The sequence below is a fragment of the Eleutherodactylus coqui genome, chromosome 11 (assembly GCF_035609145.1).
Source record: "Eleutherodactylus coqui strain aEleCoq1 chromosome 11, aEleCoq1.hap1, whole genome shotgun sequence".
Taxonomy (NCBI): Eukaryota; Metazoa; Chordata; class Amphibia; order Anura; family Eleutherodactylidae; genus Eleutherodactylus; species Eleutherodactylus coqui.
Genome location: NC_089847.1, coordinates 14,640,933 through 14,667,847, shown reverse-complemented (window position 1 = coordinate 14,667,847; position 26,915 = coordinate 14,640,933). Strand labels below are relative to the sequence as shown.

The window sequence follows — 26,915 nt, the reverse complement described above, 5'->3', positions numbered from 1 at the left end:
TGGGGGTCTGTGGGGGAGTGTGCGCAGAATCACTAATGTTCTCTGTCCCGCTCTTCCCATGAGTTCCGCTGTTCCAGTCTGCGTTATTAGGAGGATCCGGGGAGCAGAATGACGTGAGATCACATCCCTGCTGCCGGGCAGATCGGACGACTGACAGCCCTTATGGCTTTATATGATGAGGACATCCTGAACAACGCCTTCTACCTGACCATCCAGAAACAGAGGCCCGACCTGATCAATAAAGCCGCAGGAAGTGCACGGCGTCGTAAGTACCCCCGCAACTAGGCTTTGTATACGGGAAAGTATCGTGTGCAGTCAGCGCAATAATACGAAGGACCTGAAGGATTATTATAGGATTTATATACTTGTACATAGGAGCAGTATATAGTAGTTATATTCTTGTATATAGGAGACAGTAGTATAGTAGTTTTATAGTAGTTATATTCTTGTACATAGGGGGCAGTATTATAGTAGTTATATTCTTGTACATAGGGGCAGTATTATAGTAGTTATATTCATGTACATAGGGGGCAGTATTATAGTAGTTATATGCTTGTACATAGGGGCAGTATTATAGTAGTTATATTCTTGTACATAGGGAGCAGTATTATAGTAGTTTATATTCTTGTACATAGGGGACAGTATTATAGTATTTATATTCTTGTGCATAGAAGCAGTATTATAGTAGTTATATTCCTGTACATAGGGGCAGTACTATAGTAGTTATATTCCTGTACATAGGGGCAGTACTATAGTAGTTATATTCTTGTACATAGGAGGCAGTATTATAGTAGTTATATTCTTGTACATAGGGGCAGTATTATAGTAGTTATATTCTTGTACATAGGGGGCAGTATTATAGTAGTTATATTCTTGTACATAGGAGCAGTATTAGAGTAGTTATATTCTTGTACATAGGGGCAGTATTATAGTAGTTATATTCTTGTACATAGGGAGCAGTATTATAGTAGTTATATTCTTGTACATAGGAGCAGTATTATAGTAGTTATATTCTTGTACATAGGGGGCAGTATTATAGTAGTTATATTCTTGCACATAGGGAGCAGTATTATAGTAGTTATATTCTTGTACATAGGAGCAGTATTATAGTAGTTATATTCTTGTACATAGGAGCAGTATTATAGTAGTTATATTCTTGTACATAGGGAGCAGTACTATAGTAGTTATATTCTTGTACATAGGGAGCAGTACTATAGTAGTTATATTCTTGTACATAGGGAGCAGTATTATAGTAGTTATATTCTTGTACATAGGAGCAGTATTATAGTAGTTATATTCTGTACATAGGAGCAGTATTATAGTAGTTATATTCTTGTACATAGGAGCAGTATTATAGTAGTTATTATTCTTGTACATAGGGACAGTATTATAGTAGTTATATTCTTGTACGTAGGGGACAGTATTATAGTAGTTTATATTCTTGTACATAGGGGGCAGTATTATAGTAGTTATATTCTTGTACATAGGGGTCAGTATTATAGTAGTTATATTCTTGTACGTAGGGGGGCAGTATTATAGTAGTTATATTCTTGTACATAGGGGGCAGTATTATAGTAGTTATATTCTTGTACATAGGGGACTGTATTATAGTAGTTATATTCTTGTACATAGGGACAGTATTATAGTAGTTATATTCTTGTACATAGGAGGCAGTATTATAGTAGTTATATTCTTGTACATAGGAGCAGTATTATAGTAGTTATATTCTTGTACATAGGGGCGGTATTATAGTAGTTATATACTTGTACATAGGGGATGGTATTATAGTAGTTATATTGTTGTACATAGGGGATGGTATTATAGTAGTTATATTGTTGTACATAGGGGGCGGTATTGTAGTAGCTATATTCTTGTACATAGGGGGGGCGGTATTGTAGTAGCTCTATTCTTTCACATGGGGGGGCGGTATTGTAGTAGCTCTATTCTTGCACATGGGGGGGCGGGTATTGTAGTAGCTCTATTCTTGCACATGGGGGGGCGGTATTGTAGTAGCTCTATTCTTGCACATGGGGGGCGGGTATTGTAGTAGCTCTATTCTTGCACATGGGGGGGCGGTATTGTAGTAGCTCTATTCTTGCACATGGGGGGGCGGTATTGTAGTAGCTCTATTCTTGCACATGGGGGCGGTATTGTAGTTGCTCTATTCTTGCACATGGGGGGCGGTATTGTAGTTGCTCTATTCTTGCACATGGGGGGGCGGTATTGTATTGCTCTATTCTTGCACATTGGGGGGGCGGTATTGTAGTTGCTCTATTCTTGCACATGGGGGGGCGGTATTTTAGTTGCTCTATTCTTGCACATGGGGGGCGGTATTTTAGTTGCTCTATTCTTGCACATGGGGGGCGTATTGTAGTTGCTCTATCTTGCACATGGGGGGGCGGTATTTTAGTTGCTCTATTTCTTGCACATGGGGGGGCGGTATTGTAGTTGCTCTATTCTTGCACATGGGGGGGCGGTATTGTAGTTGCTCTATTCTTGCACATGGGGGGGGCGGTATTGTAGTTGCTCTATTCTTGCACATGGGGGGGGCGGTATTGTAGTTGCTCTATTCTTGCACATGGGGGGGCGGTATTGTAGTTGCTCTATTCTTGCACATGGGGGGGGCGGTATTGTAGTTGCTCTATTCTTGCACATGGGGGGGGCGGTATTGTAGTTGCTCTATTCTTGCACATGGGGGGGGCGGTATTGTAGTTGCTCTATTCTTGCACATGGGGGGGGCGGTATTGTAGTTGCTCTATTCTTGCACATGGGGGGGGGGCGGTATTGTAGTTGCTCTATTCTTGCACATGGGGGGGCGGTATTGTAGTTGCTCTATTCTTGCACATGGGGGGGCGGTATTGTAGTTGCTCTATTCTTGCACATGGGGGGGGCGGTATTGTAGTTGCTCTATTCTTGCACATGGGGGGGCGGTATTGTAGTTGCTCTATTCTTGCACATGGGGGGGCGGTATTGTAGTTGCTCTATTCTTGCACATGGGGGGGGGCGGTATTGTAGTTGCTCTATTCTTGCACATGGGGGGGGGCGTATTGTAGTTGCTCTATTCTTGCACATGGGGGGGGCGGTATTGTAGTTGCTCTATTCTTGCACATGGGGGGGGCGGTATTGTAGTTGCTCTATTCTTGCACATGGGGGGGGCGGTATTGTAGTTGCTCTATTCTTGCACATGGGGGGGGCGGTATTGTAGTTGCTCTATTCTTGCACATGGGGGGGGCGGTATTGTAGTTGCTCTATTCTTGCACATGGGGGGGGCGGTATTGTAGTTGCTCTATTCTTGCACATGGGGGGGGCGGTATTGTAGTTGCTCTATTCTTGCACATGGGGGGGGGCGGTATTGTAGTTGCTCTATTCTTGCACATGGGGGGGGGCGGTATTGTAGTTGCTCTATTCTTGCACATGGGGGGGGCGGTATTGTAGTTGCTCTATTCTTGCACATGGGGGGGGCGGTATTGTAGTTGCTCTATTCTTGCACATGGGGGGGGCGGTATTGTAGTTGCTCTATTCTTGCACATGGGGGGGGCGGTATTGTAGTTGCTCTATTCTTGCACATGGGGGGGGCGGTATTGTAGTTGCTCTATTCTTGCACATGGGGGGGGCGGTATTGTAGTTGCTCTATTCTTGCACATGGGGGGGGCGGTATTGTAGTTGCTCTATTCTTGCACATGGGGGGGGCGGTATTGTAGTTGCTCTATTCTTGCACATGGGGGGGGCGGTATTGTAGTTGCTCTATTCTTGCACATGGGGGGGGCGGTATTGTAGTTGCTCTATTCTTGCACATGGGGGGGGCGGTATTGTAGTTGCTCTATTCTTGCACATGGGGGGGGCGGTATTGTAGTTGCTCTATTCTTGCACATGGGGGGGGCGGTATTGTAGTTGCTCTATTCTTGCACATGGGGGGGGGCGGTATTGTAGTTGCTCTATTCTTGCACATGGGGGGGGCGGTATTGTAGTTGCTCTATTCTTGCACATGGGGGGGGCGGTATTGTAGTTGCTCTATTCTTGCACATGGGGGGGGCGGTATTGTAGTTGCTCTATTCTTGCACATGGGGGGGGCGGTATTGTAGTTGCTCTATTCTTGCACATGGGGGGGGCGGTATTGTAGTTGCTCTATTCTTGCACATGGGGGGGGCGGTATTGTAGTTGCTCTATTCTTGCACATGGGGGGGGCGGTATTGTAGTTGCTCTATTCTTGCACATGGGGGGGGCGGTATTGTAGTTGCTCTATTCTTGCACATGGGGGGGGCGGTATTGTAGTTGCTCTATTCTTGCACATGGGGGGGGCGGTATTGTAGTTGCTCTATTCTTGCACATGGGGGGGGCGGTATTGTAGTTGCTCTATTCTTGCACATGGGGGGGGCGGTATTGTAGTTGCTCTATTCTTGCACATGGGGGGGGCGGTATTGTAGTTGCTCTATTCTTGCACATGGGGGGGGCGGTATTGTAGTTGCTCTATTCTTGCACATGGGGGGGGCGGTATTGTAGTTGCTCTATTCTTGCACATGGGGGGGCGGTATTGTAGTTGCTCTATTCTTGCACATGGGGGGGGCGGTATTGTAGTTGCTCTATTCTTGCACATGGGGGGGGGCGGTATTGTAGTTGCTCTATTCTTGCACATGGGGGGGGGCGGTATTGTAGTTGCTCTATTCTTGCACATGGGGGGGGGCGGTATTGTAGTTGCTCTATTCTTGCACATGGGGGGGGCGGTATTGTAGTTGCTCTATTCTTGCACATGGGGGGGGCGGTATTGTAGTTGCTCTATTCTTGCACATGGGGGGGGCGGTATTGTAGTTGCTCTATTCTTGCACATGGGGGGGGCGGTATTGTAGTTGCTCTATTCTTGCACATGGGGGGGGCGGTATTGTAGTTGCTCTATTCTTGCACATGGGGGGGGCGGTATTGTAGTTGCTCTATTCTTGCACATGGGGGGGGCGGTATTGTAGTTGCTCTATTCTTGCACATGGGGGGGGCGGTATTGTAGTTGCTCTATTCTTGCACATGGGGGGGGCGGTATTGTAGTTGCTCTATTCTTGCACATGGGGGGGGCGGTATTGTAGTTGCTCTATTCTTGCACATGGGGGGGGCGGTATTGTAGTTGCTCTATTCTTGCACATGGGGGGGGCGGTATTGTAGTTGCTCTATTCTTGCACATGGGGGGGGCGGTATTGTAGTTGCTCTATTCTTGCACATGGGGGGGGCGGTATTGTAGTTGCTCTATTCTTGCACATGGGGGGGGCGGTATTGTAGTTGCTCTATTCTTGCACATGGGGGGGGCGGTATTGTAGTTGCTCTATTCTTGCACATGGGGGGGGCGGTATTGTAGTTGCTCTATTCTTGCACATGGGGGGGCGGTATTGTAGTTGCTCTATTCTTGCACATGGGGGGGCGGTATTGTAGTTGCTCTATTCTTGCACATGGGGGGGCGGTATTGTAGTTGCTCTATTCTTGCACATGGGGGGGCGGTATTGTAGTTGCTCTATTCTTGCACATGGGGGGGCGGTATTGTAGTTGCTCTATTCTTGCACATGGGGGGCGGTATTGTAGTAGCTCTATTCTTGCAAGGGAATTTGGCAGCAATGTGGAAGTGCTGTAACTGTTGGTAAAGATATCACTATACGCTCTCATCTTATAACACTTGTACTAGAATGAGAATTCATGCTCTGGTGAGTTTACCATCAGTCTTCCTGTATCTGCAGACACGGTGGCATTGCCCTCCTACACAGTTGGCACCACATCATTTTCCTACACGTTTTATAACGCTCTTCTGAATTCCTCCTAGCGTTGGGCACAGTAAGACAATGACTGATTTCTCCCATGACCTTTCCAATTAGACTTGTCGTTTTTCACCTGCTACCTCTCCTAAACGATCTAGGACATTAATTACTTATAGTGTACTTGCGTTACTTTTGCCCTTTTAGATTTCAAGATAATTAAGTAGCCCGCCCCCAATGGCTCGTTTCGCCGCACAGCTGGGTGAGCCGTATGACACAAAGCAGTTACTTCCTGGGTGTAATAATTAATTTTCAATTACAGGAAGAAGTAATTGGCCAGAAGGAGTGTATTATGGCGGTGTCTGTATATTAATCCACTGTTACGGTATCTAATAAGTCATGGAGATGCAGTATGGTGGATGCGCCGCCTTATAGGGAACCTTCATTGTGTCTACAGTCTGCCAGTTGGCATTATGCTGTCTGTCCTCTGTGTACCACTGGGGTCTGTTCCCTTCTACAAGGTTCTGGTGTCATTTATTGTATGGTCCTCATTTAGGTCCAAGCGTCACCCGGAGGGCACCAGAGTTTTGAGACATTGACCATTTGGTGGCTTGCAGAGGAGAAATGCTTGATGTTGACACCGAATCTCAAATGCTGCAATCAGGACCTTTCAGTGTAGTGTACCCAGGAACCCCTGAAGAGGGGCGTCAGTCTTTTCTGATTGTATTGCTAGGGGAAGTCTGTTGACAGTTTTCAACAACAAGTAGCTGAATTGTAAATGCAGCTCTGGAGTATAATACAGGATGTAACTCAGGAGCAGTACAGGATAAGTAATGTATGTACACAGTGACTCCACCAGCAGAATGGTGAGTGCAGCTCTGGGGTATAATACAAGATGTAACTCAGGATCAGTACAGGATAAGTAATGTGTGTACACAGTGACTCCACCCGCAGAATAGTGAGTGCAGCTCTGGAGTATAATACAGGATGTAACTCAGGATCAGTACAGGATAAGTAATGTGTATATACACAGTGACTCCACCAGCAGAATAGTGAGTGCAGCTCTGGAGTATAATACAGGATGTAACTCAGGATCAGTACAGGATAAGTAATGTATGTACATAGTGACTCCACCAGCAGAATAGTGAGTGCAGCTCTGGAGTATAATACAGGATGTAACTCAGGATCAGTACAGGATAAGTAATGTATATACACAGTGACTCCACCAGCAGAATAGTGAGTGCAGCTCTGGAGTATAATACAGGATGTAACTCAGGATCAGTACAGGATAAGTAATGTATGTACACAGTGACTCCACCAGCAGAATAGTGAGTGCAGCTCTGGAGTATAATACAGGATGTAACTCAGGAGCAGTACAGGATAAGTAATGTATGTATACGGTGACTCCACCAGCAGAATAGTGAGTGCAGCTCTGGAGTATAATACAGGATGTACCTCAGGATCAGTACAGGATAAGTAATGAATATACACAGTGACTCCACCAGCAGAATAGTGAGTGCAGCTCTGGAGTATAATACAGGATGTAACTCAGGAGCAGTACAGGATAAGTAATGTATGTACACAGTAATTCTACCAGCAGAATAGTGAGTGCAGCTCTGGAGTATAATACGGGATCTAACTCAGGATCAGTACGGGATAAGTAATGTATGTACACGGTGACTCCACTAGCAGAATAGTGAGTGCAGCTCTGGAGTATAATACAGGATGTAACTCAGGATCAGTACTAGAGAAATGGGATTTAATTGAACAGTAATGTATGAATTATTGTATTTCTGAGATTTAGGCTGATATTAATGCATCTTAAATTCATCTCCTTGACGTTCCCAGAAGTGTTTGCTCCTTCTCTTACTTGCCCATAGGCTGTGGGAAAATGACTTTCTTGGTGCCCATCCAGTCTTGTGGTTAGTCTTATGACCATTCTAGTATGTAGATGAAGACCTGAGACTGAGGACTCCTCTGTTCCGGCGCCCATGCCTACGTGCCGCAGGATAAGTAATAGCATCTTCCTCCCCTCCTGATGACTGTGGAGAATTCCTAAATCCAGCGTGAAATTATTTGTAGCGCCGGAGTTATCTCATGTTTGTGTATCTTCCTCAAAGCCTCCGTCGGCTCCATCTTATTTGTACTTGAGAAAGTCCCGTCGCATAAAACACTTAGTAGGAGGTCAGCGCTTGCAAGGACTTAACGAGTCATGTGACCTCTGCCCTATTACTTGATGACTTGGGAAGAGCTGCATGTACTGTATCCATCACACGGACAGCGGCTGATGGGCATGAAACGATGGGATTTCTCGCTGTATTAAGCTTGAAGGAGGTTTCAAACCACTCGAATACATTAAAGCGTTCCGGTTCATTATGACATTTGGGATTATTATAGGACGGCCCGCTTGCCAGCGTTATCTGTAGGTTTTCCCTGCAGGAAATGACACATTGTACCGCCGCCAAATACTGAGAATTAGGCTGAAATGAATTTCCTAAAGCTGCTATTAAGATTGTCATGCAAATTAGATCTCGCTCCAAATATAGGGCAGCGCTTCTTGTTGTATCGTCTCTGGATTAGGAAAGCATTAAATATTTCATTTTCTATGTTCTGGGACCAAACGCCATCCTCTCTACCCGCCATATTACCGATCTGCTCGTCGCCTCCTTCTTCAGCCTTGTTTCCTTCTCGATGCCCAACTGGACGCCTGTTCTTGGATTCTCTCTCTATACACCTTATACATGCAATGTGAATTGCCTAATGCTAAAGGACTTGTATGTATGCCCTCTAGTGGTCTGGTTTGTGTGGAGCAGGCCCAGGACCTGAGCCTGCTCCATACATGGCAGGTGCTGCCTATCTTAAACCCTTAACAGTTGCAATGGGGGATAACTCTAATCGGAGCCATTCAGCATTTGGATGCTGCTGTCGCATCGGACAGCAGCGTTTAAATGCCCCGACAAAGGGAGAGAACTTTCTTTGTCTCCCGGCCGGATCCATGCAATGAAATGGCAGGGTGACATTTGGGCATCATGGCAGGCCAGGGGCTTGTCAAGGCCAACAGGGCTGCCATGTATGTTTGCCTTTTTAGCAGTGCCTTTGGCAGGGCTTTATAAAATGTATTTCTGCAGGCAATCTACTGCAATACTGAATTATTGCAGTGTATTGTGTAAGTTATCAGATGATTGCTCGCTCAAGTCCTCCAAAGGACTTTAAAAATCAGTTGAATAAAGGTATGTATATTGTCCGCCCATACGCAAGAACAATGGGCCCTCTCATGCGTAATAATGCTGCATGCTTTTTTGCGCTCGCGTATAACACGATTCCTACATGTGAGCTGATCTGCATACGGCAATGTATTTGCCTACGAATTACCGTGCATCACATGCGCCTCCAGTGCATGCCTAATATGTGGTAATCAATGCGCTGGTGTGAGCCCGGCTGTATGTTTAAAAATGTTTTGTGGGGAAAAATATTCTTATTTCACAGTGAATTTTTTTAATTTTTTTTTGTTCTAGCAATCAAACGATCGCATCATCAAATCCCTTTGCAGAACAGTACACTGCATTACTTAATGCAGTTTACTATGCATATGACACCAGCCTGTTAGACCCCGCATGAAGTGGAGGTCTGCTACGCTGAGTTACATGGCAGACATCTTTGACCAACACTCCATTCCTTTCTTTGGGACAGATGGAGATCGATCAATGCACTCGGCAGTCATCGCACAGAAGTGAATGGAACGGTGGTCAAGCACGCATACGACCCCTCCATTCACATGGGGCATTTGGGGAGTTACCGCTGGGGGTCCCAGCAGTTGGACCGACACTCGGTGGGCAGACATCATTGTGTGGAAAGGAGTTGGGTATCTCTGGGGGTAAAAGGCCTTTAATCTTAAAGTTTCATGAACATTCTTCTTTTGTCTTGTCTCTAAAGGTTCTGGTCCCGTGTAAAGGAAGCCTGACGGGCAGCTTGTTCTCCTCCTGTCTCCTGGAATCCTACGTTCTCAAACCCAGTGATGTGGGATATCTGACGGAAAATGGAAGGGTAAGGATATTTTATGTATTATCAGCTGTCTAAGCAGTAAGTCAGGAAAGTATTCTCCCCTATGTACACCATCCTACCAAAAGTAATTGGACCCCGGAGCCAGAATCACAAGTACTATTTATATCCATATGATAATATTTAGAGGGCTTCTTTGGCCCTAATGACATTGGATACTCTCCATGGTATACTTTCTACTAACCTCTGATGCACTTCAGCTGGTATTACCCTTCATTCATCCTGCAAACATCTGGCGAGTTCTTTCAAAGAAGGACGTTGTTCATATTTCCTCACCTGATGTTCCAGTTTATCCTAGAGATGTTCAGTAGGGATCAGGTTGGGACTCTGTACAGCCAGTCCAATTGTGGAACATCCGTATTTTCAGGCTAACGTAAAACAGTGTTGGATTCGTGACAAGGCAGTTGTCTTATTTCAGGTATGGCCGACCATTCCCAGAGTATTGCCACATTGTCAGCAGCACATTATTGTCGGGATTGTCGGGGTCACCTCCGTGTTCATGGTTCTTGTCATCACAACCAACGGACTGAAACCATGCCACATAACACATCCCCAGACCATAACAGAACCTCCGCCGTACTTAACTGTTGGCACAACACTTCCTTCTCCGTCAGAAGGTGTCCCCCGGGATCCTCCATACTCCGGTACCTCAATCTGATGTGACGATGGAATAGTCCAATTGATAATTCCATGGAACGTTCTTCAATTGCTCAAATGTCAAATGACGACGCTCCTTGCACCATTGTAGACGAGTCGATGCATCTTCTCTGAGAGAAGCAAGCCCCACTAAGTATTATCCTATGGGAATTAATACTACTTTTGATTCTAGCTCATGGGTCCACTTACTTTTGGTATGATGGTGTATATGTTCTATAACGCTCTCTTGGTGGATGTGTGCTTATAGAAATATTTGACTTGAAGCAGAGCTGCAGTGTACAGCATGAGGAGGGATAGAGCGGCCTACATCTCTGCGGAGACAGGAGGCCGGTTTCTTATTTCTAACTTCAGTAGACCATAAAGCTGAGCTGGAGTCACTGATCATAGCTGCGCCCTAATAATATATATGTGCCCTAATGATATATGTGCAACTCTCTTATGTCTTACAGGAGATCTTCATTCAGGGAAACCTGGTTAAGCTCGGAGCAGGTTTTGGATATTCGCTTTCTGTGTCCGTTCTGTTCGAGGAGACGTTCTACAATGAGAAAGAAGAAAGTTTTAGTATCCTGTGTATTTCCCGACCAATAGAGAAAGATGAGAATCCAGGTATGATTCTAGTACTGGAGTCGGAGTGGTGGCATCTATGGGGCACGTTGGGCACAGATACCTGTGCCTTTTTACACAGGACGACCAGTTGGGCGCAGATACCCGACATGTCGTCCCAGTGATGACCATTCTGGTGCTTTCACCAGATGGATGGATGGAGGTGGAGTGGGCTGAGGATCGTGCCCGCCCGCCTCCATTCACAATAAACAGGCAGTCGTTCATAAGTGAGCGACTGCCTGTTTACACGGGTCCATCCGTCGATTAGTTTTCTGCATGCATTTACACTGCAAGGTAATCCTTCAGATTCCCGCTGGATGCAAGAATCTGAATGATTTATCGTCCTGTGTACAAGGACCCGTAGCTGCTCTTTATGTCCGTTTCCCTCCTTCTCTGTTGTAATGAATGTCTCTCTTGTGCATTGTAGAAGAAGTTGCCGCCCCGTCCGCTACTTGCACTTTAAAGAACATTGACGATGTGAAGGAATTCCTAGGAAAACACGCGGATAAATTTGACAAGAGCATCACCGCGTTCCGCAGTACGTTCAAAGTTCACGAGAGGAAGAATCTTCGACATTACATAGTGAGTCTACCTCTGATCTTGTCATTGGACCGGGATCTGATTGTAGTCAGTAGTGCTGCATTTAAAGGGGCGGCGCAATCAGAAATCTGTTCTCTGATAAGACTTTTGTCATATGTATCTGTAACATATCAGAAAACCATTTGGTCCTGATTTACTCTTTGAGCTGACTGCTCATTGGTACCGGACATACAGTGAATGGCCCCTTTATTGGAGCCCCCGGTCCTACTCCGATTTGGAGTTTTCCTGTATAGAAATTCTCCCCGTGACCCCGGAGTGAAGCATATAATCACATGACAAGTTTTCTGTGGATCAGTTTCAGTGTGAATCCACATTAGATGGGAAATTGCCCAACTTCCAACGAGACTTGGTGATCCGTGCTAGACTTGCCAGGGCTGGGATTTCACCTTGTGGGGTTTTCTCGTGTAATGGTGTGGAGAGTATCCTGAGAATGGTGTGATTATGCAAAAACATCCAGCGAAAGAGGATCCTGTGGATGGGAATAACTAATTGCCGAAAGGGGTCAGAGGAGGATGTCAGGAATTGTTCTGATGAACAGGCGCTGCACAGTCAGGAACAGCTGAATTCAATACTTGTGCTTAAACACTTCTAAATGGACAACACGCCGTTCCTTAGCGCAGACGACCAATTCCAGCGCCATTGTGTCTAAGAGGAATAGAAACACAAGACTCCAGGTGGCAAAAGAGCTCAAAAATTGTATCACTGAGAAGTGGAAAAACATCTTCTGGTCAGATGGATCCAGATTTCTGTTGCCCCGTGCTGATGGGAGGCCAGAATTTGGCACAAGCAGCATGAATCGCTGAGCCCTTCCTTTCAGCTGGTCAGAACATGTCAGTAACTTCATTCAATCTGTGCCAGTTACAGAAAGCTTCCTGTCCGCAGGGGCCAATATTTCTGCAGAACGGTTTAATCACTAGTGGAGTCTATTCCACAACAAATTTGCTGCGGTTATCGAGGCCGATGAAGTCCAACGTGCTACTAGATGGGGTCTCTAATGAAGTGAGCACTGGAACTATATGGGACAACTTGGGTGTTGTAGCATGGTTTTGGACAGGTTGCTATTAACCTGGTCTTTTTTTTTTTTTTTGCTTGCCTCAAAGATTATTACTCTAAATGATTTGCCCAGCAATGTCTGATGACGCCCATAGCTGTAAGGCGGTGTCTAAATTCTGCAGTGGTCATATGATTTATTTGACTGTTTTAAAGGTGTATATAATCTGGAGACAATCGAGCAAATTTTGAAATGAGAAGTAAAACTGCATTGTAACATAGTATATAAGGCCGAAAATGGACATATATGTCTATCCAATTTATCCTATTACCTTCCAATGTTGATCCAGAGGAAGGCATGATGATGTACGTTCCTGCTACAGTAAGCTGCCTCCAGGGTGCTGGAGGGACTCTCTTCACTTCATGTGTTCACTTTTGTTTTTCTCTCTTATAGGACTCTGTCAACTCTCTGTATACAAAATGTCTTCAACATTTACTACGAGATTCACATCTGGTAAGAATCCCCTCCTAGTAAGAAAGGACTAGATATGATGAAGTAATAAAATACCAGGAAAGAAAAACTACTGCTTGTACTATTAAAGGGGTTTTCCGGTACTACAATACTGATGACTTCTCCTCAGGTTAGTTCATCAATGGTTGATTGTGGCGGTCTGCTGCTCATGTCCCCTGCTTATCAGCTGATTGAAATGACAGCACTTGGGTGAGCGCCGCTGTCACTTCATTCCATACCAGGCATAGCACTGTACAGTGTATAGCACTTGAATGGGATTGAGCTTCTCTCAGGCCATGTGACAGATAAACATGACATCACAGGCGTAAGAAGAGGCCGCAGCGCACACCAGCCTCTTCAGTCAGCTGAATGGTTAGGGTCCCATGCGGCTTACCCCCCACCCCTCCCGATTAGCCAGCGATGACGTATCCTGAGGATAGGTTATCAGTAATTTATTCCCAGAAAACCCCTTTAGTGGAGCAGTACGATTGTTAAAGCGTCCTTCGGGTTCCGGGACCAGAGTAGGAGTTTTTGCTGCTCTTTGCCTTTTGTCCCTCCAATCTGCTGATTCTGGGCCCTGTTTTTGGCCATCACAAGGGCTGACCCAATTTTCTAACTAACTAATGCCCATTGTGCACTGCTTTCTGATTTGGCCGGAGCTGCTCAAGTGATCATCGCTGACCAGTCAGAGAGCGGATATAGTGTGTTAGGCGGTTTTATTCTACCAATGCACCGTGGATATTAGGAAATCTGAAGACTCTGTTGGCCATGTGGGCTGTGAAAAATAAGACCCGAAATTGGCTCCTCAGAGGGACCAACAGCAGATAAGTGTCTCCTCCGGTCCCAGGACAGAATTTTTATTTTATTTCCTCGGACCGCAGGGTCGTTTTATTAGTTTGCTGTGTATTTGCTGAGAATTCTGGACCCCGACTCTATGAAGAGTCTATTACATGACTTCGTGGTGGGTTGACTGTTATCCCAGATGTCCTGTCATGGGATGTTTATGGTCCTATCTGGTCCTGCTTGTCTTTAGTAAAGTTTTAGCCGATCCAATTCTCTTATGCGTGAGACAATGGGATGCTATATGGCTTTCGCCATCATTGATGTAGGGTCTCTATAGCTGGGTTTAGACTTGCACATACCCATCCATGAGTGACAGCATCTATATACAGCAGCAGACTGTATTGATGCAGCATATACACATTTTTAGGACTCCACATCCACTAACTAAAGGCTTTCAGCTAACATTGCAGACCTTTTTTGATACTTCAAAGGACTATGTTTCCTTGCCTGGTCGCACATCTTGCACGACTTGCTTGTGTAGCGTATGTGCCACTACTTCTGGTTTCTCCTTATGTTGCAGAGAACAATTGCAAAGCAGGAAACTCAGATGAATCTGATGAAGCAAGCTGTAGAGGTAAAAGGAGTATTCCTGACCTACAAGGCATCCTCTATGGATAAGCACTGTCTATTGTCACTGACTCTCGCTTTCTGTATAGATGTACGTCCACCACGGCATTTATGATCTGATCTTCAAGCAAGTGGGAACCATCGAGGCAAGCGAGGTGGGTGACAAGATTCAAGGCCAGTAACAAGTTGTGAGCAGTGCCCTCGTATAGACCTTAAATGGAACCTGTCATCACCTATGAGCACCAAAAAATAAGTTATGGTGCTCCTAGGAGACATCTCGAGGAGTCTGGGGATGTGCTTTGCATACTTAAGCAGCTTCCCCTGCCAACGGTGTCGCCAATGGAAGACTGTGTGCCGACACTGCATCGGATTCACCTGTGTAAGCTGTACCCTTACACTATGGGAGGGTGCATGCACAGCCGGCAGAGATGAGTCCGCCGCACCGACTTCCACAAGCGACCGTGTGGGAATGGGGGAGCCTGTTAAATATGCAAAGCACATCCCCAGACTCCTCTTGAACTCTATGAGCACCGTAAACTAAGTTATGGTGCTCATAGATGATGACCGGTTCCCTTTAGTTATCAGGACTGCAAGGGAGAGTGATTCTAATGACAGGTCCTTGGGACTGCTGAGAAATTCTCCACCAGGCACCGTCGGCAGAATACAGACTAGTTTCCCTGCAGCTGTATTGTTTGTAAAGGGAGAGGTTCTGATTAATATCTATTATTTTTCCAATAATGCAATTATCTGAAGTGCAGCACCGGAGCTTCACTGCATACAGATGTATTACTCAAACTGTAATTGTATGGATTCCATTCTCTTACTTAAAGGGGTTCTGTCACTAAAAAAGAAAAATTCTATACTTATCTATTCCTCCCCTGTCAGTCTACTTACCAGATCTTCACCTCCCCCATCTTATCCTGTCCCCTGCAGTCCGGGTGGCGGATCACCTCACCTTGAGCTGCCTGATTCTTCTCCTTCCTGTGAGGTTACGTAAATTTGGTTGGCAGGCTTCTGCCTGCCAATCAATGTACGTTACATCACAGCTCACAGGCCAGCAAGGGGACTGCCTATCTTCAGAGATGGCTCATGCGAGCTGTCTCTGAAATGGATTGCAATTCCTTCCTAGGCAGTGAAGCAACAGCACAGGGAGGTGACCTTCACTGACCCAGCCGGAAGGAATTTGAGGAATGCAGCCTTCATAACAAGCTGTGCCCAGCATGCAGTGAGGTGACCCGGGTCACTGCCAAAGCTCAGCTAGATGAAGATATGCTAAGGAAACTGACAGGGAAGGAATAGACTTTTTTTTTTTTAAATGACAAAACCCCTTTTTAAAGGGGATGTCCTAAGTCTAGCTGGTTTCAGACAGCTCTGTACATTGCACAGAGGCAAGGGTTGGTACTACAGTCTGAGTCCCATTCACTTCAGCCTGCAGTACCAACCAGGGCCACTGTGCAATGAACGGATCTGTCTGAAACCAGCTAGAAGTGGGACAATCACTTTAAAGCAACCTTTCCATTTTTGGACAAAATTCTGTCCCAGAACTGTGCGATGTACGGTATATTCCCTGCAGTTCTTCTGTCGTCCTTTCCGATCCACCAGTCCCAGGTCGTGATTCAAGATGGCCAATGCAGTTTTCAGCTCACAGGGCATTATTAAATAGTCTACCAATGCACTATACCTGCTCTGTGATTGATCAGAGTTGCTCATGTGATCAGCACTGGCCAATGGGAAAGCAGTGTATAGTAGGCATTAGGTATTTAGAAAATTGCTGCAGCAATCTTGCACAGCTGAAAAGAAGGCTCAAAACTGGCCGATCGCAGGGGTGGCAAAGAAGAACAGCAGGAAGTAATATAACCCCTCTTGTCGCAGGACACTTTAACAAGATTTTTTGCAGCCTGTGTAAACGGACCCACAGATGTAGCAGAGCAGAGTTTGTCATTTAAGAGTTACACCGGTGCCACATAAGGGAGTTATGATTCCCTAGCTTTACTAGGAAAACCTTCCACATAACTGTCTCCGCTCTTCTACATCTGTACACACAATGTAGGCAGCAGCCTCCAAGATCTGCATATCTAGGCTGCATTTGCCATTCAAGAGTATGGGAAAGCTGGGTGAGCCAGGCCCCATTGTATTTAACATTTTAGATGGAAATGCCCTTTTAAAAGGGTTGTCCGGTCCTATCCGTAAAAGGAGCCAGAAGCACAATAAAAGTGCAGATCTCCCATTGATTTCAGTAGTAGTTAAGCCGGTTCTCCCACTTCCTCCCTTGACTGCTAATGACTACACTGACAGCGGGCTGGATGATCAGCTGATTGACAGGGGATCCTCAGCCGTGGATCCTTGTCCAACTACTGATGACCTATCCAGAGGATCAGTCATTAATTAAAAAAGCCCGGAATACCCCTTTAATAGTTGTACTTGGTCATTTTGTGCTACATAATGATATTGTGGATTTATTATCAGACAACTTCTTTTAATACGATTAAACATCAGTAAATGCTCTGATAGTTCCGGACTGCAGATAAATAAGACTGTGCAGAAATAAGAGGCCTCTTGTTAATTATTAGTCTGGATTTAATTGTCAGGATGCTGCTTTTAACAAGATTACAAGAAGTCTCCAAGACCTCCAGCAGAAGGATATAGGAGTTAAGACGGAGTTCAGGTAAGGAGGCGCTTTCATCCGGCCAGCCGGGGTGAGATGAGGGAAACGAAATCCGGATCTCGTGATTTGTTTGTAGGTTTAGATAAGGAGGAGTGATGCAAAGAAAAAGGCTGCGAAAGTTTACATGTTGGTAGATTGCATCCATCCCTTAACGCTCCATGACAGGCAGTGTCTCCTTTTTTATTTATTGTAATACGTTAAAACCCAATTGTGTCCGTAATGGGCTGAGCTAGCAAAGTGATTGTCACCCCGTTTCCAAGAGAAAATTAAAATAAAAAAACAATCCAGAAGACCCATTTACTCCAAAATGGTACCAGTAGAAGCTACAGAATGTCCTGCAAAAAAGAGCCCTCACAGAACTATGGTGACGGAAAAATACAAGTTATGGCGGCAGAAAATAATTTTTTTTGTATCTTATCAGCCTTTCTGAGCCACAGAATAAAGTTGTCATTTTTACACCCCCCCCCCCCCACCACCACCACCACACACACACCAAGATGGCGGAATTGCGTATTGCTTTTTTGTTTGTTCGTTGGTTTGTCTGTCTCTTTTCCATTTCACTCCACTTTGAAATTTTAAGTGTTTTGGTACATTTATATGGTACTTTACATACCGGTAGTACCATTGAAAAACACAACTCGTCCCGCAAAAAGCCCTCGGGCAGCTACATCGTTGAATTAATAAGATCTATGATTTTTTTGAAAGCGAGAGGAAAAATTTGAAAATGGAAAGGGGGGAAAAAAGGGCTGTGTCCTTAAGGGGTTAAGGGAACTGAATGATAACAGACAGCAATGTGACACTGGTAATGTTTTCTGTCTCCTACAGTATTAACATTCCTCGTGCTAAGCGAGTCCTGGGTCACCTGAACCGCTGCACGTCCCCCCAGCAAAAGCTGCTCTGCCTGAAGAAAGTGGTGCAGACGATCATGCATTCTCCCAGCCAGAGAGGTACGAGGTGATGGGGTGGCGGTTCCTCATGTTGCTGAGCGATGAGGAACCAGCGTAATATTTCTGTGTGGCATCTTATTAAAAGGGATTTCTGGGGTTAGACGTTGACTGTCGGTCAAGTGCCTGATCTATTTCGGAGGAAGTGATTTCCCAAGCCTTAAAATCGATGCCCTCTAGTAAGGTACCTGGACCAGGAAGCCTCTCATCTTCATACTATAAGTACCCAGACCTGCTCATCAACCCACTGACTTCAGCACTGAAATCCATTGCAGGTGGATGCCCCCATCCCCTCTGAGATGACTGTCGCCCAAATTACTGTTATACATAAACAAGGTAGACGCCCCACTCTTTGTTCGTCCAATCTCCCTACTCAACGTAGACCTTAAACTGTTTATGAAGGTACTAGCAATGCATCTCTCTCCACTGCTGCCAGAGTTAGTACACTGATCAGGTTGGGTTTATCCCCTCTAGAGAGACCTGTGACAACATCATGAAAGTCCTGAACGCATTACACTATGATAAAATTAAACTTGCCCCTCTCTGCCTACTGCCCACCGATGCTGAGAAGGCTTTTGCTTGGGTGGCATGGCCTTTCTCAGTACTAAGGTATATCGGTCTTGGCCCAGTCACGAGGACTTGGATCCAGTCCCTGTATCGGACCCCCACTGCTTCTACCGAGGTCAATGGTGCCTTCTCACCCCCGTTCTTCATAGATAACTGTACATGTCAGGGCTGTCCACTTTTTGCTTTATACGTGGAGCCTTTATTAAGGACTATTAGAGCCAATTCACACATTACGGGGCCTTCAGATTGACAAACAGGAAGTCAAAATAGCGACTTATGCAGGCGACCTTTTGTTTTTTATATCCGATCCTATTGTTACTCTTCCTAGTTTAATGAAAGAATTTGGGGAATTCAGTAGATCTCCAATTTTAAAATAACCTTCCAGAAATCCACGGCTCTAAATATATCCCTACCCCAAATGCCGCAGGGCTCCCTCGCCTCCCCTAAAATAGTTGGCAGAATGGTTTACCTCATAGTTTTATACCTTTTTCAAGTCCTCCCAGTTAGAATCCCGGGAATCTTCTTTTAGATGCCTCATTGGATCTGATGAAATTTATCCAGGCCAATAAACCGGCATGTTTTAAAAAAAAAATTTTTTTTTTTTCTTTTTCTATTTAGCTTTGTCTTAACAAATACTGTCCCTCTTTGAGACGGTGTCTTATTTCTGTTCATAGCTTTACAATGCTTACATTGCCAATCAGTGGTATTCCTGATTAACCTGAACTCCTATGTAATTTTTTAGGTTTGCTCTACTTAAAACATTTGGATTTAAATTTACAGTTTGACTCTATAGGCTGTAGTCGGTGCACCTAGAAAAGTACGCTGCCAATCTCCCCCCCCCCCCCCCGCCTCTTTTCTGGACTAGAGCATATCATGATCGGCATTCCCTGGTTCCTTTGAATCGTTGATAATCATGTTGTCCCCTTAGTATGAGCTAAGAAACTTTAGGTAACTTATTAAAAAAAACAAACAAAAAAAAAGTTGATGGCCTCTACAGATTAACAACGTGTAGTGGGCATTATGGGCTCCTGCCCACAGCCGGATATTTATGGTGGAATCCGCAGGAAATGGCACCTATTGCATGCTATGGGAAATCAATTCTTCCTACACACTTGTGGAAACATTACGGTTTCCGCAAGCAGAAGAAAAATTGCAGCATGCTCCATTTTTCCGCTGATTCTGCATGGACAGCGTCTATTAAAGTCAATGGACGCCTTCCAATCCGCAGCCCTTCCGCAATGATATTGCAGAATATCTTGAATTTAGTAAAGCATTTGACAAAGTATCTCATACCATCCTTATTGAAGAAATAACCAAATCTGGGATTGACAAGGCAACTGTTAGGTGGATTCACAACTGGCTGAGTGTTCGTACTCAAAGAGTGGTCATAAATGGCTGCACATCCAAGTGGAAGAATGTAATAAGTGGGGACCACAAGGCTCTGTCCTTGGCCCAGTGTTGGTCAGCATTTTTATAAATGATCTGGAGGAGAGAATTGATGGGAAACTGATCAAATTTGTTGATGACACAAAGCTAGGAGGGATAGCCAACACTAGGGAAGAGGGAGAGAGTATTCAAAAAGATCTAGAAAAGCTTGAACAGTGGAAAGCGACTAACAGAATGGTATTTAACAAGGAGTAATGCAAAGTCCTACATCTGGGCAAGAAAAATGAAAAAAAGCACATACAGAATGGGAGGAATTGGGCTAAGCTTAAAGGGGTTGTCTCACGCCGAAACAGTTTTTTTAAAAAATTCAATAGGCCCCCCCCGTTCGGCGCGAGAAAAAAAAAAAAAAATGTATTACTTACCCGAATCCCCGCGCTGCGGCGACTTCTTTCTTCCTTTACCAAGATGGCCGCCGGGGTCTTCACCCACGATGCACCGCGGGTCTTCTCCCATGGTGCACCGTGGGCTCTGTGCGGTCCATTGCCGATTCCAGCCTCCTGATTGGCTGGAATCGGCACACGTGACGGGGCGGAGCTACGAGGACCAGCTCTCCGGCACGAGTGGCCCCATTCACCAGGGAGAAGACCGGACTGCGCAAGCGCGTCTGAAAATGCCAGAAGACAGCGAATTTAGACGGATCCATGGCGACGGGGACGCTAGCAATGGAGCAGGTAAGTGAATAACTTCTGTATGGCTCATAATTAATGCACGATGTATATTACAAAGTGCATTAATATGGCCATACAGAAGTGCTGAACCCCACTTGATTTCACGAGACAACCCCTTTAAGCAATAGATCGCAGCCTGAACATGAGTCAATAATATGATGCAACACCAAAAAAGCAAACACAATTCTGGGATGTAGTAAGAGAAGCCAGGATTAAAGGGTTAAAATGACATCAGACATGTTGGTAGCTAATACATGATTTGCAAACCTGTACCCGTCATGCGATGGCTACTGTAGCAGCAGACATGTGGGAGAGTATGTGGCAAGAGATTAGGCGCTGACCGAATATGGTTTGTGCTACCATTGGGGCAAACGAGCAGGTCTATTAGTGTTGCGAAAAAGTTTTAAAATTATTTTTACACTTCCTGTAGCTTTTTTTTTTTCCTGTAGCTGATCTGTCATGGCGTTTGGACAGCGTGTGAGTCTTTGTGCTGCTTTTATCTTCTAGTGAACATGGAGACGATGTGCGCTGATGACCTTCTCTCTGTATTGCTCTACTTGCTTGCAAAAACCGAGATTCCCAACTGGTAGGTGGTCGATGACTGGTGTTCAGCATGATGTGCGCTGAGGGATTGTAAACCTTCAACAGGCCTGTTTATACGTAAACTGCACGTTTCTTATTGTATCCGCAAAACTAAGTTTTATTTGCCTGAGAGAGAATTAGCATACGTTTGTCTGGGATTCCGATTACTTCGGAGTCTGTCGCATTGTTTCCCGGATGATTGCAATTTCCAGTTAGCATATTTGCACTTCAACTAATGGCTCATTAGAGATGTAAAACCCGTTAATTGCTACAGAAGCTAAATTGCGTTATTTGTATTGTTCAAGGATGGCCAACCTGAGTTACATCAAGAATTTTAGATTCTGCAGCACAGCCAAAGATGAACTGGGTTATTGCCTGACGTCCGTGGAGGCGGCCATCGAATATATCAGACAAGGAAACCTGACGCAAGCGGCTGCAGTGAGTAGGACAGAGACCGGGTCAGAGGCGTTTTATCACCTATCCACAGCATAGGTGATAAGCGTAAGACACATACTGCTACATACATCAATGCATAAGGGCTAGAGATGAGCGAGTATACTCGCTAAGGCACATTACTCGAGCGAGTAGTGCCTCAGCCGAGTACCTGCCCGCTCGTCTCCAAAGATTCGGGGGCCGGCGTGGGTGACAGGTGAGTTGCGGGGGGAGAGAGGGAGAGGGAGATCTCCCCTCCGTTCCTCCCCGCTCTCCCCCGCAGGCCCCCGAATCTTTAGAGATGAGCGGGGAGATACTCGGCTAAGGCACTACTCGCTCGAGTAATGTGCCTTGGCGAGTATACTCTCTCATCTCTAATAAGGGCCCTTTTACACAAGACTATTGTTGGGCGCACCAATGCCAACAGTCATCCCATCGATTATCGCTCCTGGGCTTTTATAGACGAGGCAGGATTGGTGGAGATTGCTCAAGACACCTACCTCCATTCACAGTAAACAGGCAGTCATTTAGAGTTGAAAGACTGCCTGTTTACACGGGCCGATCATCATTGCGTTTTTATGCATTCAAAAACTGAATGACGAATGATAAGCAAATGAATTGTCAATCAGTGAAGATGCAGTGATCATCGGTCAGATTCTGGCAATCCAGAGGGAATCTGAATAATTATCATCTCGTGTAAAAGGGCCTTAGACTTCCTAACTAGACACTGTTGTACGGTATAGTTTATTGGTTGTAGTCTGTATTATTCATCTATAGGCTCGCTGACCCGGAGGAAAGATGACAGAGTGTACATCCTATAACTCTGGCCCTTAGTCATAGAATGGACCTCCAGGGTCATCGGGTCCAACCCCCTGCTCAGTGCAGGATTCACTAATTCATCCCAGACAGATATTTGTCCAGCATTTGTTTGAACACTTCCATTGAAGGAGAACTCACCACCTCCTGTGGTAACCTGTTCCACTCATTGATCACCCTCAAATATTGTGGAAGTCGTGATTAGCAGTATCTTTTGTTGTATTTAGTTAGTCCATGTATGAACTACACAGGGTTCATCCATGAACTACTAAGTCAACTTTACATAAACTGGTTTACTTCACTGCTGCATAATAGAACAGTGTGGGGCACAGCCATAATAGTGTGGGGCATGGGTAGTTCCCACACAATTCCTTACTTTTATGATGGATGCATGGCTTGGGTTCATGAGTTGTCTGTCCAATCTGCAGCAGGTATGAGCTGTAACATACTGTCTAACTCCTTGGATTCCACAGTCAGCATTGACTGACATGCAAGTGATTTTTACATGGAGTTGGTTCCCTCTCTATGCCCATTGGCACCCCTGCAATGCCACTAGGGAGTGCAGATGGGTTAGGATGGCATCTGGGGGCCTAGTAATGACTCGCAGCTCTGCCGTGTAACAGAGCCTAATAGGCTGCCCATCCCTTTTGCGCTGCAATGCAGAAGTATATCCACAGAAAACGCTCCCTTGCAGGTCCTTGTTGACGGAAAAATAAAAGTTTTATGGCTTTTGGAAAGCGGAGACGAAAAAGAAAAAAAACCACTGTGTCCTTAAAGGGAACCTGTCCTGTACTGTATGCTGTACTGGAAGCATAAAGTAGTGAAGGACGCGTTAATTCCTGCCGGCAGTCACTTAGACACTCGGTCTGCAGCGCCCAGCGAGAGGGAGGTCCAGCTCATTCATGAGGCGTCGCTAACCCTGCCTACTTGTCATGATCGCCACTTTTCTTGCTATTACACTGCATCCTGAGGAAACTATCATGGAGGATTAGGGGGGGGCGGGCAGCGCCTCTTGGATAAGTTTGACTTCTATTTCATCAGATGCCTCTGCTTCAATATGTAAGTGCTGGAAAATTACATGACATTGCCCCATTATTGACGGATTGCTGAAATCGCTGTATCTGTCACTACTTTATACTGTCCTCAGAGCAGCATATAACACCTGACCGGTTCCCTTTAAGGGGTCGTATGCACTGCACATGTTACGGGGCTATTACATGAGCGCGGTTAACGTTCATATAATAGTGATAATTGTCGGGCTAATCCTGCAAGTGTCCAAAATATGTCAGCGGCAGCTGCTAGCGCTTGTGTAACAGCCGCATTATAAAGTAATTAGATAATGGAATCCCCCTTATAAGCCTCACAACATATTTAGCAGTGAATCCCACTAGTAATTTAATGTATTCAGTACTACAAAACAAGAAAGATTGGGGTTTACCTGTCCAATTATTTTCTGTTGAGAGATCAGCGGAGGGGCCCGGCAGCTGCTGTTCTCCTATAGAAGCTGTGAGTTGAAGACATTGTTGTCCTCTTCCCTGGCATCTAGTTGTGGTGACGTTACTTATTTCCCATCTGATATTTCGTGCCAACTCGCTCTACAGTCTCCATCCACACACAGACCATCTTACAATGCAACTTTTTTTACACCCGACATATCGGGAAAATAGAAACAGCCTAAAGTCTCCTTCTACTTACCGGTTCATAATATGTATCACCCAAAGCTAAGTGCAAGAGAATGAAAATGCATTGGGACACACTATCAATATTATGTAGAAGAAAACAGAGCTATTGTCCTGCCAGAGGATGGGGGTTCATCTATGTATGTATGTATGTACCGTATATACCGGCGTATAAGACGACTTTTGAACCCCGAAAAATCTGCTCTGCAGTCGGGGGTCGTCTTATGCGCCGGTAATACAAAAAAAAAAAAAGTGTAAAAAAAAAATAATTTATTACTCACCTCCCACGGCGTCCTGTCGCGCTCCGGCAGGATGTCGCTCGCTCCGGCAGGCTGTCGCTCGCTCCTCGTCCCCGCCGCAGCATAGCTTTCTGAATGCGGGGCTTGAAATCCCCGCTTCCAGAAAGCTAATACACACGCCGGCAGCCATGACATCATTGAATGGCTGTGATTGGCTGAAGGCGCACGTGTTAGCAATCACACCCATTCAATGATGTCATTGAATAGTGTGATTGGCTGAAGCCACGTGTGCTTTAGCCAATCACAGCCATTCAATGATGTCATGGCTGCCGGCGTGTGTATTAGCTTTCTGGAAGCGGGGATTTCAAGCCCCGCATTCAGAAAGCTATGCTGCGGCGGGGACGAGGAGCGAGTGACAGCCTGCCGGAGCGAGCGACATCCTGCCGGAGCGCGACAGGACGCCGTGGGAGGTGAGTAATGAATTTTTTTTTTTTCTCCACTGTATACCGGCGTATAAGGTGACAGTTGGGGGGTCGTCTTATACGCCCCGTCGCCTTATACGCCGGTATATACGGTATGTATGTATGTATGTGCTGCCTGCTTAAGGGGAACTCCAATGTAATGTCCTCCATACTCTATAAGGGGTCTGTCTTGTATATCCTTTCTCCATTACTGGATGCGTTCATGTAGTTTGGGTGTCAGTAGTTTAGTATTACGATCCCTTGGCCCACTTCAGCATTTACCGCTGCAGACCGACTTTTTCTGCAGCGACGTGTATAAAAGCCGGTGACAGATTTGTATATTTTGATCTGTAAACTAGAATATTTCAGGTTCTTATTTCTCTTTTGTCTTCTAGGATCCTGATGGCGGTGATAAATCTCTGCTGTGGCAAAGGATGAACTTGCTGTCCAGAACCTCCTCTGCCCCTATAGACTGCTTGTTTCAGGTGAGTGGCATTGCAGCCTGCGAACACTTGAAGGGATTTGCCCCGTTTGGATGACATCTGTGCTGTGTTAGGGCCTACTATATTGAGACCCCCTTACAGGCCATAGTAGGGGGCTGCTGCTACTCTGGGGGACTTGGCACAACTATGTCATACAGTATATGGCTCCTTTGACATCAACAAGTGATCGTGGATCTGTACTTCAGAGAAGTTGTTGTGTCCTCTTCTACCTCTGCTTGGCTAATCCATCATTTCATTCTCTTTCTACAATGTAGCACATTGCCTCCGGGAATCAAGAAGAAGTGCAGAAAATGCTGAACCAAGGAGATGCAGATGAGGAAGTCGTACAAAAGATGTGTCACCCTCTCTGCTCCTGCGACAGCTGCGATAAGTTGGCTTCTGGGTAATGACTTTTTAAAGGGGTTGTCCTGCCATTAAAGGGGTTGTCTGTTTACTGGTCAACATGTCCCCTGCTCTAAAAGAAGAGGAGCAGTACTTACCTGTTCCCTGCTGCTGCCGGCCTGCTGTGGTCCTGGTGTGTGGGACAAATGATGTCGCCAGAGGTCAGGTGACCACCGCAGCCAATCGGAGGCTGCAGCGTCAAGGCTTGTACTCCTGCCATCAGTGCTCACATCCTGAGTGCCATGATGCAAGGAGTTTGGTAACGTTACGCTGCAGCGAACACCCGACTCCCAGTGACAACATTTGTCAGAACAAACACCGGGGCTGCAGCGGAGGCATGGAACAGGTAAGTACGGCTCCTCTTCTTATTTTAGCACAGGGGGAGTGTTGTCCAGTAACCAGACAACCCTTTTAAATCTTAGATTGATTGTATAAATCTTGAAACATTTTAAAACAGAAATTTAAACAGGATCATGACATTTATTTACTCAAGATGGAGCCACCTGGTGTTTAATTGTAGATCGCGGCAGGGAAAGAGTTCACATCGCGAGAGCCCGGCCAGTCACCATGGCAACAGGATGCCAGACACTGGCGTCCTGTATTGCCAATGCCTATGATCGCTGTATAAGCGATCATAGGCACAGTGCTGCAAGTCCCTCAGAAGGACTCAAATAGTGTGTGTAAAAAGAAAAAAGAAAAATGTAAAAAAGAAAAACGTTAAAAAAAAGTTAAAAAAACCCTTTTTTATGCTTTTTCTAATAGCATAAAAAAGGTAAAAAAAATTAAAACCCCACATATTTGGTATTGACGCGTCCGTAACGACGTGTACAAAAAGTTGAACACACTTTTTATTTTGTACGAGAAAAAGAGTAAAAAAAGCTAAAAAACAGTGGCAAAATGCTAATTTTTAGCATTTTGCCTCACAAAAAATGCTATAAATGTGATCAAAAAAGCCGTATATTCCCCAAAATGGTAC

At 45.3% G+C, this 26,915-nt stretch overlaps 1 protein-coding gene across 1 annotated transcript in view; it reads left to right on the top strand.

Annotated features, from left to right (window-relative positions):
- The first annotated feature begins 66 nt into the window (after positions 1-66).
- The window catches only part of ANKRD27 (ankyrin repeat domain 27), a 62,937-nt gene continuing 36,088 nt past the window's right edge, over positions 67-26,915 (top strand). Inside the window, 14 exon segments of the mRNA XM_066583039.1 lie at positions 67-249; positions 251-265; positions 9,660-9,770; positions 10,892-11,048; positions 11,473-11,627; positions 13,090-13,149; positions 14,510-14,563; positions 14,646-14,711; positions 17,145-17,221; positions 18,047-18,168; positions 21,354-21,432; positions 21,734-21,866; positions 25,451-25,540; positions 25,813-25,940. Of these exon segments, the coding sequence (XP_066439136.1) occupies positions 163-249; positions 251-265; positions 9,660-9,770; positions 10,892-11,048; positions 11,473-11,627; positions 13,090-13,149; positions 14,510-14,563; positions 14,646-14,711; positions 17,145-17,221; positions 18,047-18,168; positions 21,354-21,432; positions 21,734-21,866; positions 25,451-25,540; positions 25,813-25,940 (1,334 nt within the window). The 5' untranslated portion in view covers positions 67-162.